General features: G+C 48.1%; 1 protein-coding gene across 1 annotated transcript in view; it reads right to left on the bottom strand.

Annotated features, from left to right (window-relative positions):
* bcr (BCR activator of RhoGEF and GTPase) overlaps positions 1-12,810 on the bottom strand; it is a 40,878-nt gene that overhangs the window by 15,832 nt on the left and 12,236 nt on the right. The window contains exon 2 of the mRNA XM_029168103.2: positions 1,880-2,064. Within this exon, the coding sequence (XP_029023936.1) occupies positions 1,880-2,064 (185 nt within the window). The remainder of the gene's footprint in view (positions 1-1,879; positions 2,065-12,810) is intronic.

Raw genomic sequence — 12,810 nt, 5'->3', positions numbered from 1 at the left:
TTATGATTGATCTGAGATCATGCTACACAGATTTAAAAGGGAGGCAGCGCTGGATAAATGTGCATTAATAAAAACTGAATGCTGAGTTGTAAGTAACACCGTGATCCATACGACTCCATCCTCCCAAAACACGCCCACTGGTGAAAGAGCACGAGAATCACGGTGGTTCATTCGAAGCATCAGGAATATTTAAAGCAAATCAAACGGAGGAAACTTTGAAATCCAGACACATGTTACTGAAGGAGCAGAGCAGGAGCCTTAAAGTGTTTATTCATCGTTTCAGAGCCCAGACGACTCCCCCAGGAAGAACCCGCATCGCCAGACATATCATCTTTTATTTATCGTCATGGCAACTAATGAGCCTGTCTCTGGCTTCAGACTGAGAGGGGTGTCTGTTTGAATTTCAGCAGTCAAAAAAAGTACAAATGCAGCACATCCTCGTGCGCGGTTTGAGGTATATTTAGACACGTGGGTCTGTGTTTTCATATCCACTCCACAGCAGCAGCAACAATAATTCACATCAGAGCTCACACTCAGAGCCTTTCAGCCCACACAGCGCCTGTTAGCGAGCGCTCCTGCTAACACAATTGGAGACTTCTGATTTGTCTCTGATTTGTTTATGCACGGATAATGTTCACGAGAGACACGCGAGAATCAATACAAAGCGTGTTTATTTGACCGGCGCCGATGAAACTCAGGAGGCTCCGATGGAAGCGGAGCGGCAGCGGATGCAATAACGTTTTGTTGGTGAATTTATTTCTCTGTGTTTCGCTTTCCGAAGCAGCAAAAGAGCGCGTGACGAGCGAGCGTTTTTATGTTTCATCTTTAATGTTTATATTACGGGATGATGCTCAGCTCCCTATCGGCTTCCAATCAGTGACCACTCTTCTCTTCTCCCTCTTTACTGCGGAGAAGAGTCAGATTACGAGGGAGAGCGAGCCTCACTGTGCTGCTGATGTTGATGAGTCACCACGGTGACGTCATACAACCATCATCCATGGCTGATCCCATCAGAGCCTCGCTGGGCTCTGACTCGTCAATTAGGAAAGAGGAGTGGGATGATGTTCCAAGTGGGGCCGTCCAAGGGCGAACCAAGGACCATCGAGCTGGCAGTTATTGAAAGCCTGTCTGAACGATCAGGCTCTGCCAGTTCTAAGCACACACACAGAAACAGTGTGCTTGTGCGTGCGGCTCGTTCAAACTCAGGCCCGGCTGTGAGTATGTGCGTGTAGCTGATGTGTATGAATTAAAATCAGGGGGAGTTCCAGCACCACAGGTCAAAGGTCGGACGCGGTTAAGGGGCCCATTATTTACTGGCACATTCCTAGCATCCATCAGCTTGACAGCAGCTCTGACAGTGAGCGGAGCCTGAGTGGACGCATGCTGCTTCGTGACCAATGATGCGATTACGTCCTCCAAGGGCAAAGTGGAGCTTATTACGTTCTCCCATGATACTTCTCCACCCTAATCGAACAAACAGGTAAATAAATGATTCAATTAAGAAATACTGCAGGTAACATAAAAGGATTTTAATGCATGAAGCTAAAAGGAGACGCTGAATGCGGCGCGCGTGCACATTTGCAGCTTTGCTGACTCCACAGCTCCATGGTAACGTCTAAAGAGCACCAGGCGTCACAGATCACTGGTTTTCACTCCGCAGGCAAGAAATAGCAAAAGGAGGGAGGGGACGAGGATGGAGGCAGCGGTGGTGGTAATGGAGGTGACAGGTAATTCAGCCAGGATGAGAAAAAGCTCCACGCTCAACTGGGATGAGTTCCTCTCCCAAATAACTGCATGGGGGCTCTGAGGTATCCATCATTTATGAGTCCTTTCCTTCAGCTCGATCTTTCTGTTTCTACTTACTTCTGCTGCAACTCACCGACTTGGAGGACTCCAGCGATCCCGAGGACAGGGTGTCCCGACTGCTGCGGCTCTTGGAGCTGAGGTGCGGAGACGACGAGGGCGAGTCGTCGATGTAGGGCAGGATGTCGTGGTGCCGCCGCTGCTCCTCTGCGCGGTCGGCATCGTAGCCGTAACTGGGGGGGGTCCCAGTGTAATGACCATCTGGGGCAGAAGACAAGGAAACATTACTATAATTAACTTCCCTTTAAGGCCAGTAATAATTCAGATCTTTAAGGAGTAACTATAGCTAATAATGTAGAATGATGCAGATTCCTTTACAGACACATGATCTTACATTAGGCTCATGCACAGGGGTCTGTTATATATTACAAAGTTAATTTCTAAAACTAATTAATTCACTTCTGGAAACTGGGGCACAAAAAATGAGTTTCCACCCCCCTGCATCTTTGCTCATATAGAAACATAAAGCTCTGGGAGGAAGCCCTCGAAGAGGCAAACTTAAAAACTGGGTCAAGGTTCAAATCAATTCAACACTGGGTGAAGCATCTCCAGGGAAATTTTCAGCAACCGCCCCCTGACCCGCTTCTTCGCGTTCTCCACGGGAACATAACAGCCCTGCTGGAACAAAGCGGCTCTGCCAGCGATCATGAGCGCTGGCCTTTACGAGGAGAGGTGGGAGAGACAAAAAGGCCAGTGAACTGGACGCGAGCGGAGCCCAGTTCACTGGGAGCGACTGGTTCCATCACTGGGCCGAAGCATTGCGCCGCGTGCTGGGGAGCTTCCAGGAGAGCAGGCGTCGGGGGAATCTGGTGTTCAACAGCTGAGGGGAAGACATCACGCACCTCTGGGTGCCACAAAAGAGCCTTTGCTCGTCTCCACCCACTCGTGCATTCAACAGAGCGGCACTTCTCCGAGCCTCCCCTGTGCTGAGTCAGACTAATGACATGCGGGGGTCAAACCCACGAGGAACCAGCCAGGAGCGAGCGCCGTGCTGCTCCTGTAGCATGTTGAGCCGACATGCGGTCAAATAAAGCATCCTCCGCCTCAGAAAAAGGAGACATAAGTAAAAATAAATACAGTGTGACAGTGTGCGACCTGCAGTCCACCCACTGCTCAGTGCGTCCTTTCAGGCAAAGTGTGTTATGAAACATGTATTCTGCTGATCTTCTGGAGTTTATTTCCTTTTATAAAACCTTTCCTTTTACAAAACATAAGGTCACAAAGTGCATTTGTAGCAGATCGTAGCTGTGCTGGAGAGGACCTCGAAACCGATTCACCGCTTGTAAAGAGAGAGAAAGAAAAAGCAGCATGTGGAAAATGAGCGAGTGCCGTCCTGGTATGTTTCCCTTCCTTTTTCTGACTCCACCTCTGAGTGTGAATGTGCATCAGGAGAAAAGATCCTGCACGTCATCGTCCAGACGACTAAACACGGACCGGTGTTAATGATCTTTGCACCTTGCTCTGGAAGCTGTGTGTCACTGGGAGCCCTCTGACTGTGGGTCTGTGGTAAAAATGCCTTAATGACTGCACGACCCGGAGGCCAAAGACGGTGAGCATTGAAAGAACAACGCGGGGGAAACAAAACAAACAGCTCCGAGTTAAAACCAAACCTAAAACCACAATAATAAATTATAACGAAGGATTGGAGATAAAAAGCCAAACTTTCATCTAATAATGGGTCACTATAGCCTGTAGACATCACACACTGGGCCTCAGTCTGTCTGACGTCATCTCAGCCCAGACACTGCTGCTGATGTTGCCTTGAGTCACTTGAGTCTCTCTCTCTGTCTCTCTCTCTCATCCTTCCTGCTCCACTATTACACATGCAGTGTTTCTTTACTTGTCTCCCCTCTTGTCTCTCTCTCCTTGTGCATCTACTGATTCTCAGCTTCTGCAGCTGCCTTCTTCATCCTTAACATCTTCCTCTTCTCTGATCAGCCTCATGCTCAACTCCTGTCTCTCTCTCTCTCTCGCACCCGGTTTTGAAAAGTGAGTGCAAAGGGGATATACACATATATAAATGTATAGATTAAGGTCTTTTATTCTTAGACTCAAGTCAGAGTTCTTCCTGAACGTACAATTAAACCCCTCACCCATAACCACACACACCTATAAAATGTTTACATGGAAACACTGGTTGGGTGGAGGACAGGTACTTTTCCTGCTGCGTGCGAAAACTACAGTCGGAATGAAAAAAGCTGGGACTCTGCTGTCATGGCAACACATATAGGCCTTTCCAAAACAACATCACAGGCAGGACAGGGCAGATCAGGGTGACAGGTTGTCATGTAACCAGGACACGCTATGAGTGAGGACGATAAGACGAAAAAGGATAAATAACAATCGGGAGAGAGACTGTGAGACGGACTGGGAGCCATGAAATCGGAGAGAGAGGGGGGAGTGACTCTCAAAGGAGGCATAAGATATCCTGGATAGTGAGAGCTGTCTCTCCATCCCCCATCATGCCTTCCACTCAGCAGGGCCATCGTAAATCTGCCCCGGCTGCCGACGCCTTAATTGGAGTCTGAGAGGAGGCCAGTCATCGTAACCCTGTCAGTATAACCCCACCTCTCTCTCACACACACAGCTACAGCATCACAGACACACCTTACAGCCCCACCCAGCCCCACAGGAACCTAGTGTTACGCTACACTGCTCACCATCCTCTTCCTAATGCACTCATTTGAAGAGCGTATCCAGATATTGAATGGCTTCCTCTAACTCCCCTAGAAATCTGATTATAATACAATGGGGTAGAAGGCATGCTGCATATTAGGGGTTAAGCACATCGGGGAGGGCGAGTCTGCATATCAGAGATAAATAAAGTTGCTCTATCTGTATGTATATAAGCAGCCCAGTCTATTATGAGGGAAAAATCATAAATATCCGATTTAGACGCAACGTAGCACGGGAGAGACGGTGAAGAAGAGCTGTGGAAGCTGCAGAGACGCCGCAGTCACAGTCGTCACTTTGGGGGGTGGGGGGGGGGGGGGGGGGTCTATGGTGGATGACACCCTGTCAAATGAACTTGAAACCCGCGCTTCTCTCCTAATCCACCCGCGACGGCGCAGCCGCTTGACAGCAGCTAATTTGATAAATGTCGCTGTGCCGTCATTTGAGGCCGGAGGACGTGTGGAACTGTTTATTGCACGGGTGGATCTATGCTTAAAGCAGGAGATGAGGTGAGCGGCTCCTCTTTCCAATATTAAACCATTCATTGTCAGCACTACTGGCCACTATCTCTCGCGTTGTGCGTTCCTGCTTCCTGACATTATTAACACGCACACGTTGAGAAATCATTAGGAACCAATTTGCTTCCCGGAGGTAATCTCCTTGCCTCAGCACTGATAATCTCTGTGGAAACCCCAGAACCAGCAGCAGAAGCTGATGGTTTCTGGTAAGAAGCCCAGAGACGCTGCTCCTTTAAGAACAACCTACCCTGCAGTGATTTTATTACCCCATTGTGTGAGGATGAGGGGATAAACAATGCTTCGAACTGTTCCACATATGCCTTATTACATGTATGTTAACTTCAGTGCCTTTAATTTACAGCAGAACCTGCAAATACTAAAAACAAAATGTGTCTATATCAAACATGGACTTTTAGACTAGATACTTTCACAGGGAGAACAAAACTATCTCAGTAGAACTGCAGAATATCAAAGACAACAGATGACAATGACAAGCAGGAGGGTCTATACATAAAAAAAAACATGATTACAAAATAAAAGCATGAACACAGAGTTTACTACACAAACAATCACACACTCGGCCATTAAGCCTCTCAGATATTTGTTATATATTGTGAGTTGTCTCTTGTGTGTTTTACATCCGTTTCTGTTTCAGTCTTCATGTACATCTCCGCTGTTTCCTTTGATCACGCAAGACTTGAAGATTTGGGATGACAGCGTCTCGGTGGACACACACACACACACACACACACACACACACACACACACACACACACACACTTACACACACACTTACACACACACTTACACACACACTTACACACACACACACACACACACACACACACACACACACACACACACACACACACACACACACACACACACACGCTCATCCTGCCAGACGAACCCCCTGATTCGTGTCTCCTCTGACAAGAGCTGAAGTCATTAGGAAAGAGACTCATTATCAGGACCCCTGAAGCATTATGGGGGAAATAAGCGTTCAAATTGCTGCAAAATCACACCGAGCGTCTGATTAATAATACAGCACGGTAAATTACCGGCCCGCTCTGGAGCGTGCCCTGCACTCCACAGACTGCAGATTCTACGACTTAGATAGTCGTGGGTGATGAAAAGGGGAAGATGCTCGGCAAAGGTTAAGCCAGAGACGGGGAATTCTTCTGTGCAGATGTGATGATGGGACTCGAGGGTAAACTGTCTGCTTTTGCAGAGGCTATTGCCAATAATAACAGATTCCTATCTCTACAACACAACACGCTCCTCTCTGTCCTCCTCACTCTCAGCGTCTGCTGCCTTTTGTTGCCTCTGCCTCTCCTCCTCCCATTCCCTCGAACCCTGAGCGCCGCCGGCCTCTTTCATGCATCTTGAAGCACCGCAGCCCCTGCGCTGTGCTTCTGTGTGGCCGGAGCAGCTTCGCCAGTTCACCCGCACTGAGACTGGCACTTAAATGGCCACAGTGAGCTGGAAGACCCTCTGCAGCCGACCACAAGGAACGTGTGGGTTTTAAACGCTTCTAAGAACAGAACGAATGCCTTTTTATATGTGTCCAACACAAGAACGTTTTAATTAAGTCCAATTACAGTAAAACTACAGCCACCAGTGAGAAAAGAGACTGTGCAGGAGATCATATAGAAATATAAGACTGAACACAGACATGACCTGCAGGTGTCAACATGTTGAGAACAGGACGCGTCTGTGAAGCCAATTACTGGTTCCCTTTGGATCATTAATAAATGACACGTTTTCATTCGTGCCGTATTAGATTCACTGCTTCCCATCGCTCCATTGATCTCGGGGGCCACTCTCCCCATTTCACTCGACTTTGCTCCATCTCGTACAGAGGCCGGAGCCAAACGCGTGACGGATTGGCCACCACTGACCTCACGTCATCTGACGGAGGGAGAAGATGCACAACTGAGCAACAATGTGTGACAGCCAAATAAAAGGAAGCCTGACAGGCAGCTGCCGGGGGTCGAATCACCGCTGACACGTCCTTTCATCCAAACCTGTATTCAGTCATTTCAGCCCCTTGTACACGAAACAGGAACATGTTTAATTGGCTTTTAGATACAACATGAAAGTTAAACCTTTTCCTCGGTTCCTACAGATTCTGAGTAAGACCAAAACATTTACAAGCACATCTGACTCACTACTATGTGTATACAGGAAATAAAACCTTTATTGTCTTATTACATCATTGTGTTCCTCATAAATCTGCGTGTGACATTCAGAAATTTGAGAGTCTCCTTCCAAAACACAACCTTTTGTGGCCCCACTGAAAACACAACTCTACTCTGTTTACCTCAACCCCGGCTCAGACACGATGACCTGCAGCGGCGCTTATCATCAGCAAACAGCAGAACGAGCACAAAAGGCCCCGCTCGGCCTAATCTCTGGTCAAACACAAGCCGCAGCGCCGCCGCCGCTCACGGCAATAAACTGCTGCTTTATGTCGGAGCTGTTCAGGGCACACGCGTTGGGACGGACCGCAAAGATTTACCAAATCCTGTCTCCGGGGGAATGGTTGCCTGGGTTACCACGGCCAACAGGAAAGGCATTTCAATTCTGATTAGGTAACCTGTCAGGATGGAGAAGAGGCTTTTATCCACGCTACTTAACACGCACAGTAATTCCTTCAGGTTATAGGTATCAGGTGAATATGTGAGGAAGCGCTGAACAATGTTACTGCCTCGTATGAATGATGTTCAGGCTCCGGACCACACACGGATCTGAGATGCCTTAACATTCATTACAGTGGCTTCCGGCCTCGTGAAAACCACGAGGCGAGTTTTCACTTCGACATCCTTTGACTGCCTTTCTCACCACATCTGGTTGCCATGGAATTTCTGTGGCCTATATCTGTTCTCCTAATCTTTTCCCGTCCGCCTCCCCTCTTTAAACTGGCACTGGGCCAGTCTGTCTGTCATCCCAGCATCAATTACCTGAGCCCAGCACTCACATATTCCCATAACAGCTCTAAAACACACACACAAACCCACACAAGCCCCCCCACACACACACACACTTAGAATACTGCTCCCACACGTGGTGCATGAGCAAGTACATACTCCACTACTAGAAAAGAACCACAATTAGAAAAACCTACAGCCTTTTCCTTCGTCATATGACAACACACACACAGACACGCACACAATTTCATCGAATGAGGACACGGAATAATTACAAAGATGAAAGAAAGCCACACTAATTTCAATTATCTCTGTTCCTCTAGCCGTCTGGCAGCTGTTTCTCGAAGGTTAGAGGCTCGGCTCAGCCCCTGGGACGCAGTCATCAGGAACCAGCTTGCTATTTGATTCCACACTAGAGAACAACAGTATCCTGAAAAACCGCCGCGTCTCCGAGCCTAATGTCTTCCCTGCCGTATGCGACAGACACATCAATCAGACAAAGCGCGCACACTGCAATCCAATGCAAAAAGACTCGGCTGCCAGTGTTGAATGTCCTCCCTCAGGTGTGTGAAGGATTTTTGACATATTTCAGAAACACCTGTGATGCAAAGACCAATAAAATGTGATCTGGCAAAACCGACTCTGTTTCTGTCTCACCTCTTCCCAGTAGCATTGTGAGATGATGAACAGGGATGTTTGATTGCTGCAACCTAATCCCCCCCCCCCCCCCCCCCCCCATTCCCACCCCCTTCGTCCTTCCAGGTATTTATTGGACGCACTCAGTCCGGGCCCTGGTCTCCTTGGCAACAGGACCTCGCAGAGAGACACAGGAAGCTCTGACGAACCTGTGTATGTGTGCTTTTTATTGTTTCCCCCTTGAAACGCATGCAGGCGCACCGTCCTCCACGGCTCTGCTGCAAGGACACCACTCATAATAACCGCGGTGACAGATCACAGCTGAACACAGACGCCGACTAAAATGTTCAAAATGGCTCGCTGAGAGTATTATGTAATAAATACATAGCTACAACATGCTAATTTGTTTCACCTATTACCTTGGCTCAGTCACAACCACTCGGAGGACTTTTATTTGCCCTGGGCTTTGCCTCTCAGGTTACACAGTAAATAAACAAAGACATGCAGACCTTCATCATCACGTCCTCCCTACTTGTTTACTAGGTTTCATCTGTGTTATTATTTATAATAATACCCTGCTGCAAAGACATTACAGTTAAAAGTCAGATATGAAGCAGTACATTGCTGTTTATAGTACAAACACACACGGCGACCCATCAAGTCCTCAAATCCAGAAATGCTCACGTAGGTTTGTCACACCCGTCTATTTCCAACCTAATTGGTTTAAGTGAGTCAAGTTGAGGTGCATTAGGCGACGGGAGCTGCTGGAATGTGCATTAGAACACAGTCGCAGCAGAGGCAGTGGGTGTCGTTTGAGAGGCCATTACTGTAGAATTTACTGAGTCATTTAACAACTCAGGGAAATTTTAAGCACCAACGAGTCTGGACCTCAATCAACAGCAGTTTGCCTGGTGATAATCTGAGAGAGACCATTACTCAAGACAGAAAAGGCGACAAACACAAACATCGAACGGGACTGAGTTTAAGTTAGAGACAGAGAGAAACACACAGAGAAGAAAGATGAGACGAGATGGGAGCTTCTCAAGGCATTAACCGCTCAGACAGAGGCCGCGTGAATTAAAGTGTTTCTTTCGCGGCGCCTCGAGGGAGAAACGATATATTCAATTTGGGTTAAAAGAATGTGTTTAGAAATCACTCTGATGGAGTGAATGCGAGACACGGACTGGAGGATTAATGCCTTTTGTGCGTTCCTCTGCTGGAGGGAGCTTTTACTGAGGCAGATCAAGGCTGTAAACTGTCAGAGAAAACTACAAACATGGCCACGAGGGCAGCTGACTGTCAGTCAAAAGGAAGCGTCTGCTCATAGAGCTCCCTCCATCCTCCCTCCATCTTCTTTTCCACCCCGGATGCTTCACTAACTCCACTCTGTTTACCTCCTCACTCGCCTCCCTCCTCGCGCTCTTTCCTCCTATTTCAAACACTCTGCTAATCATCTTTGTCTTTCATCTGCGCCTGCTCTCCTTTCATGTCTCCCCTCTCTCTATGCTGTATGAGGCGCGGTGAGCGAAATCGAGGTGCCAATTACACAGGCCGACGGGGTAACGTTAGCCCGCTTACAGTATGTAACACGACGCTACGAGGGGGGGGAGCGCCAGCGCCGCAGGCCGCCCGCCGGGCCACTCGCCGGGCCCAGGGGCGTCGCTTCACCGCAGCGCATGACGACGAAGCAGCAGAACATGTGAGCGCTTCTAGGGCTTCACATCCTACGGGCCGTGAAAAGGACCCACCAGTGTCCCCACGTTGTCACACGGTCCTCACCTTGATAGCAAAAACATGGATTACGGTCCCCACGTTGTAGGAAAAACACGTACACACACACACGCACACGCGCACACACTAACACACACACACACATGCCACTGGCATGTATCAGCACTGAGGCACATGTGACTGTGTTTCATACGCCCACTTCCTCTAACACTGAACTGCACATGACCCATGAAAGGAGACAGAGCTACGTGGAGTCATCGACCCTGTGAAGCGTCCGGCGATGAATCGAGTCTGTCTCACAAGTTCCACATCCAGATTATGAACCATGTGGACCGCTGCGAACTATAGGAGTTGTAAAGGGTGTAATGGACAGAATAAGAGTTGAGGTTTCTTAGGACCTTTCTGACCAAACTCGCTCTCGCAGCTCACTCAGCTGGAGTGAATCTCATGATTTCACATATCTTCCATAGAAACTGTAGAAAATAAAAGTGTCTACGTAAATCTCCATCTCTTGTTTTGAGATAGAGCTGTGTCGTCAAGAACAAAAATGAATTTAAGGCGCTCGTCTCCCAGAGGTTCTTAGCTCGGATCAGCTCCACAGAGGCATGAATGGATCCGTTCCTCTGTGGGCTTCATGTGTCCCACATATCTACCCGCCGGAGCGTCTGACTGGCAGAGACGGGAAACCAAGGTGATAATGACAGCGAGCACGCCTGTGTCTTGTTTCTATACACATCCAGACCTTATCCAAGATAAGGTCACACCACAATCCTGTATTTGCCTTTATCAAATCTGTTTTCCATACGAGCGCTCACTCAGGATCTGGCCGTGATCCCATTTAAATATTAAACAACAGCCTCCATCTGCAGCCGAACGTAACATGTTGTTGCTGAAGTTAATAAGATGAACCCTCAGCAGACAGATCCAATGAGTCATAAGACATACTGTGTCTGAGTTAATAGTACTCCTACACATACACACAGTCAACAGCCGCGGCTCCATCCACCAAAACACGTTTGATTTAACTGCGGCTGCTCTGGCCGTGATAATTATTGCAATGTTTCACAAAGCTTTTGCTCTTTTGTCTTTGTCTGGGTTCGGTTCTAGGATGAAATAGGACGTTCATTTGCTCCATTAGAGCAATTCCTCATAGTATCTATCAAGAATTTTCTTCCAAATGAATGTCAGGGAGGCCTAAAGAATAATCGTGGGTAAAATGTCCACGACAGACGCAGTGGGGCTGATCTGAATATTTAATGATACAAAGCCAGACACAAAACCAGAAGTCAAAAAGGATTTTCAGCTGAGTTTAAAAGTATTATAGAGCAGACACAAGCCACACACGCTGGCTAGTGGTAGACCCTTCAGTGTGTGTGTGTGTGTGTGTGTGTGTGTGTGTGTGTGTATGGAAGTATGTGTGTGTTCCCATTACTCCCTATCTGCCAACAAAAGCAACCCACATATAGCACAACAGCAGACACGTCCTAGTGACAGTAAGCAGAAACAGATAGCGCCGCTACCGTCAGGATATCAGAGGGACACAGGTCAGAGCCCACCCCCAAAGAGTGTGTGTGTGTGTGTGTGTGTGTGTGTGTGTGTGTGTGTGTGTGTGTGTGTGTGTGTGTGTGTGTGTGTGTGTGTGTGTGTGTAAGAACACCAGTTCAACTGTGGTGCATGGAAACAATTACCCCAAATTAGTGGCAGAAGTGTAAGCACATGTAGTATTTCTACTTGTGGTTTTATGAGAAACGCGTCTGTCAGAGCAGCTAAATACAGGTTTCCTCTACAGGTTCCTATGACTGAACAGTTATTGTAGGAGCCTGTTGTTTTCCACGTTCCCATTAAATTCATACTAAAACAAATAAGAGCACGACGGAATGCGTCAGGGCAAAAGCAAGCATGGAGATGTGAGCCCTTGGCACCGGGCCTGAGGCAACAGCGAGTCAACCAGTGGTCAAGGACGGACGGAGAGAGAGAGAGAGAGAGAGAGAGAGAGAGAGAGAGAGAGAGAGAGAGTGGGGAAAGTGACAAAACCAGTATCCATTGAGAAATGAGACAAAGGGCGACGAGGCCCCGTCACAGTCGAGTGGGGGCAAATAATAGCCTCCCAAAAAAATAGGACAAGACCCCAGAGTGACCCACTTTTCACTGGTTTTAGACAAGCGATACCCCGACTGCACATAAAGTCGTGTGTGTGAGGGAAAGGCGTGAGAAAGCAGCATGTGCTCCGGTTCCTCTTCACTTCCGGCGGCATCTTGTTCGTGCAAATCAGTGCGGCGTCAGTCAACGGAACTCACCTTCAACCGGAGGTAGTCACGTTTCACCAACACGTCACTTATTGAGGCGGCTCAAGTTTTACCAGTGTTTAAACCCCAAATACCCTCAGGTGACAAAGTGAGCTAATCTGGTCCGGTGGCCTGTTTTCTGCAGCTGCAGCAGCGTTTCCCGTCGGTCTGAGA

Source organism: Betta splendens, chromosome 12, assembly GCF_900634795.4.
Source record: "Betta splendens chromosome 12, fBetSpl5.4, whole genome shotgun sequence".
NCBI classification, from domain to species: domain Eukaryota; kingdom Metazoa; phylum Chordata; class Actinopteri; order Anabantiformes; family Osphronemidae; genus Betta; species Betta splendens.
The sequence above is the reverse complement of the archived record's forward strand: the minus strand, read 5'-3'. Positions and strand labels throughout refer to the sequence as shown.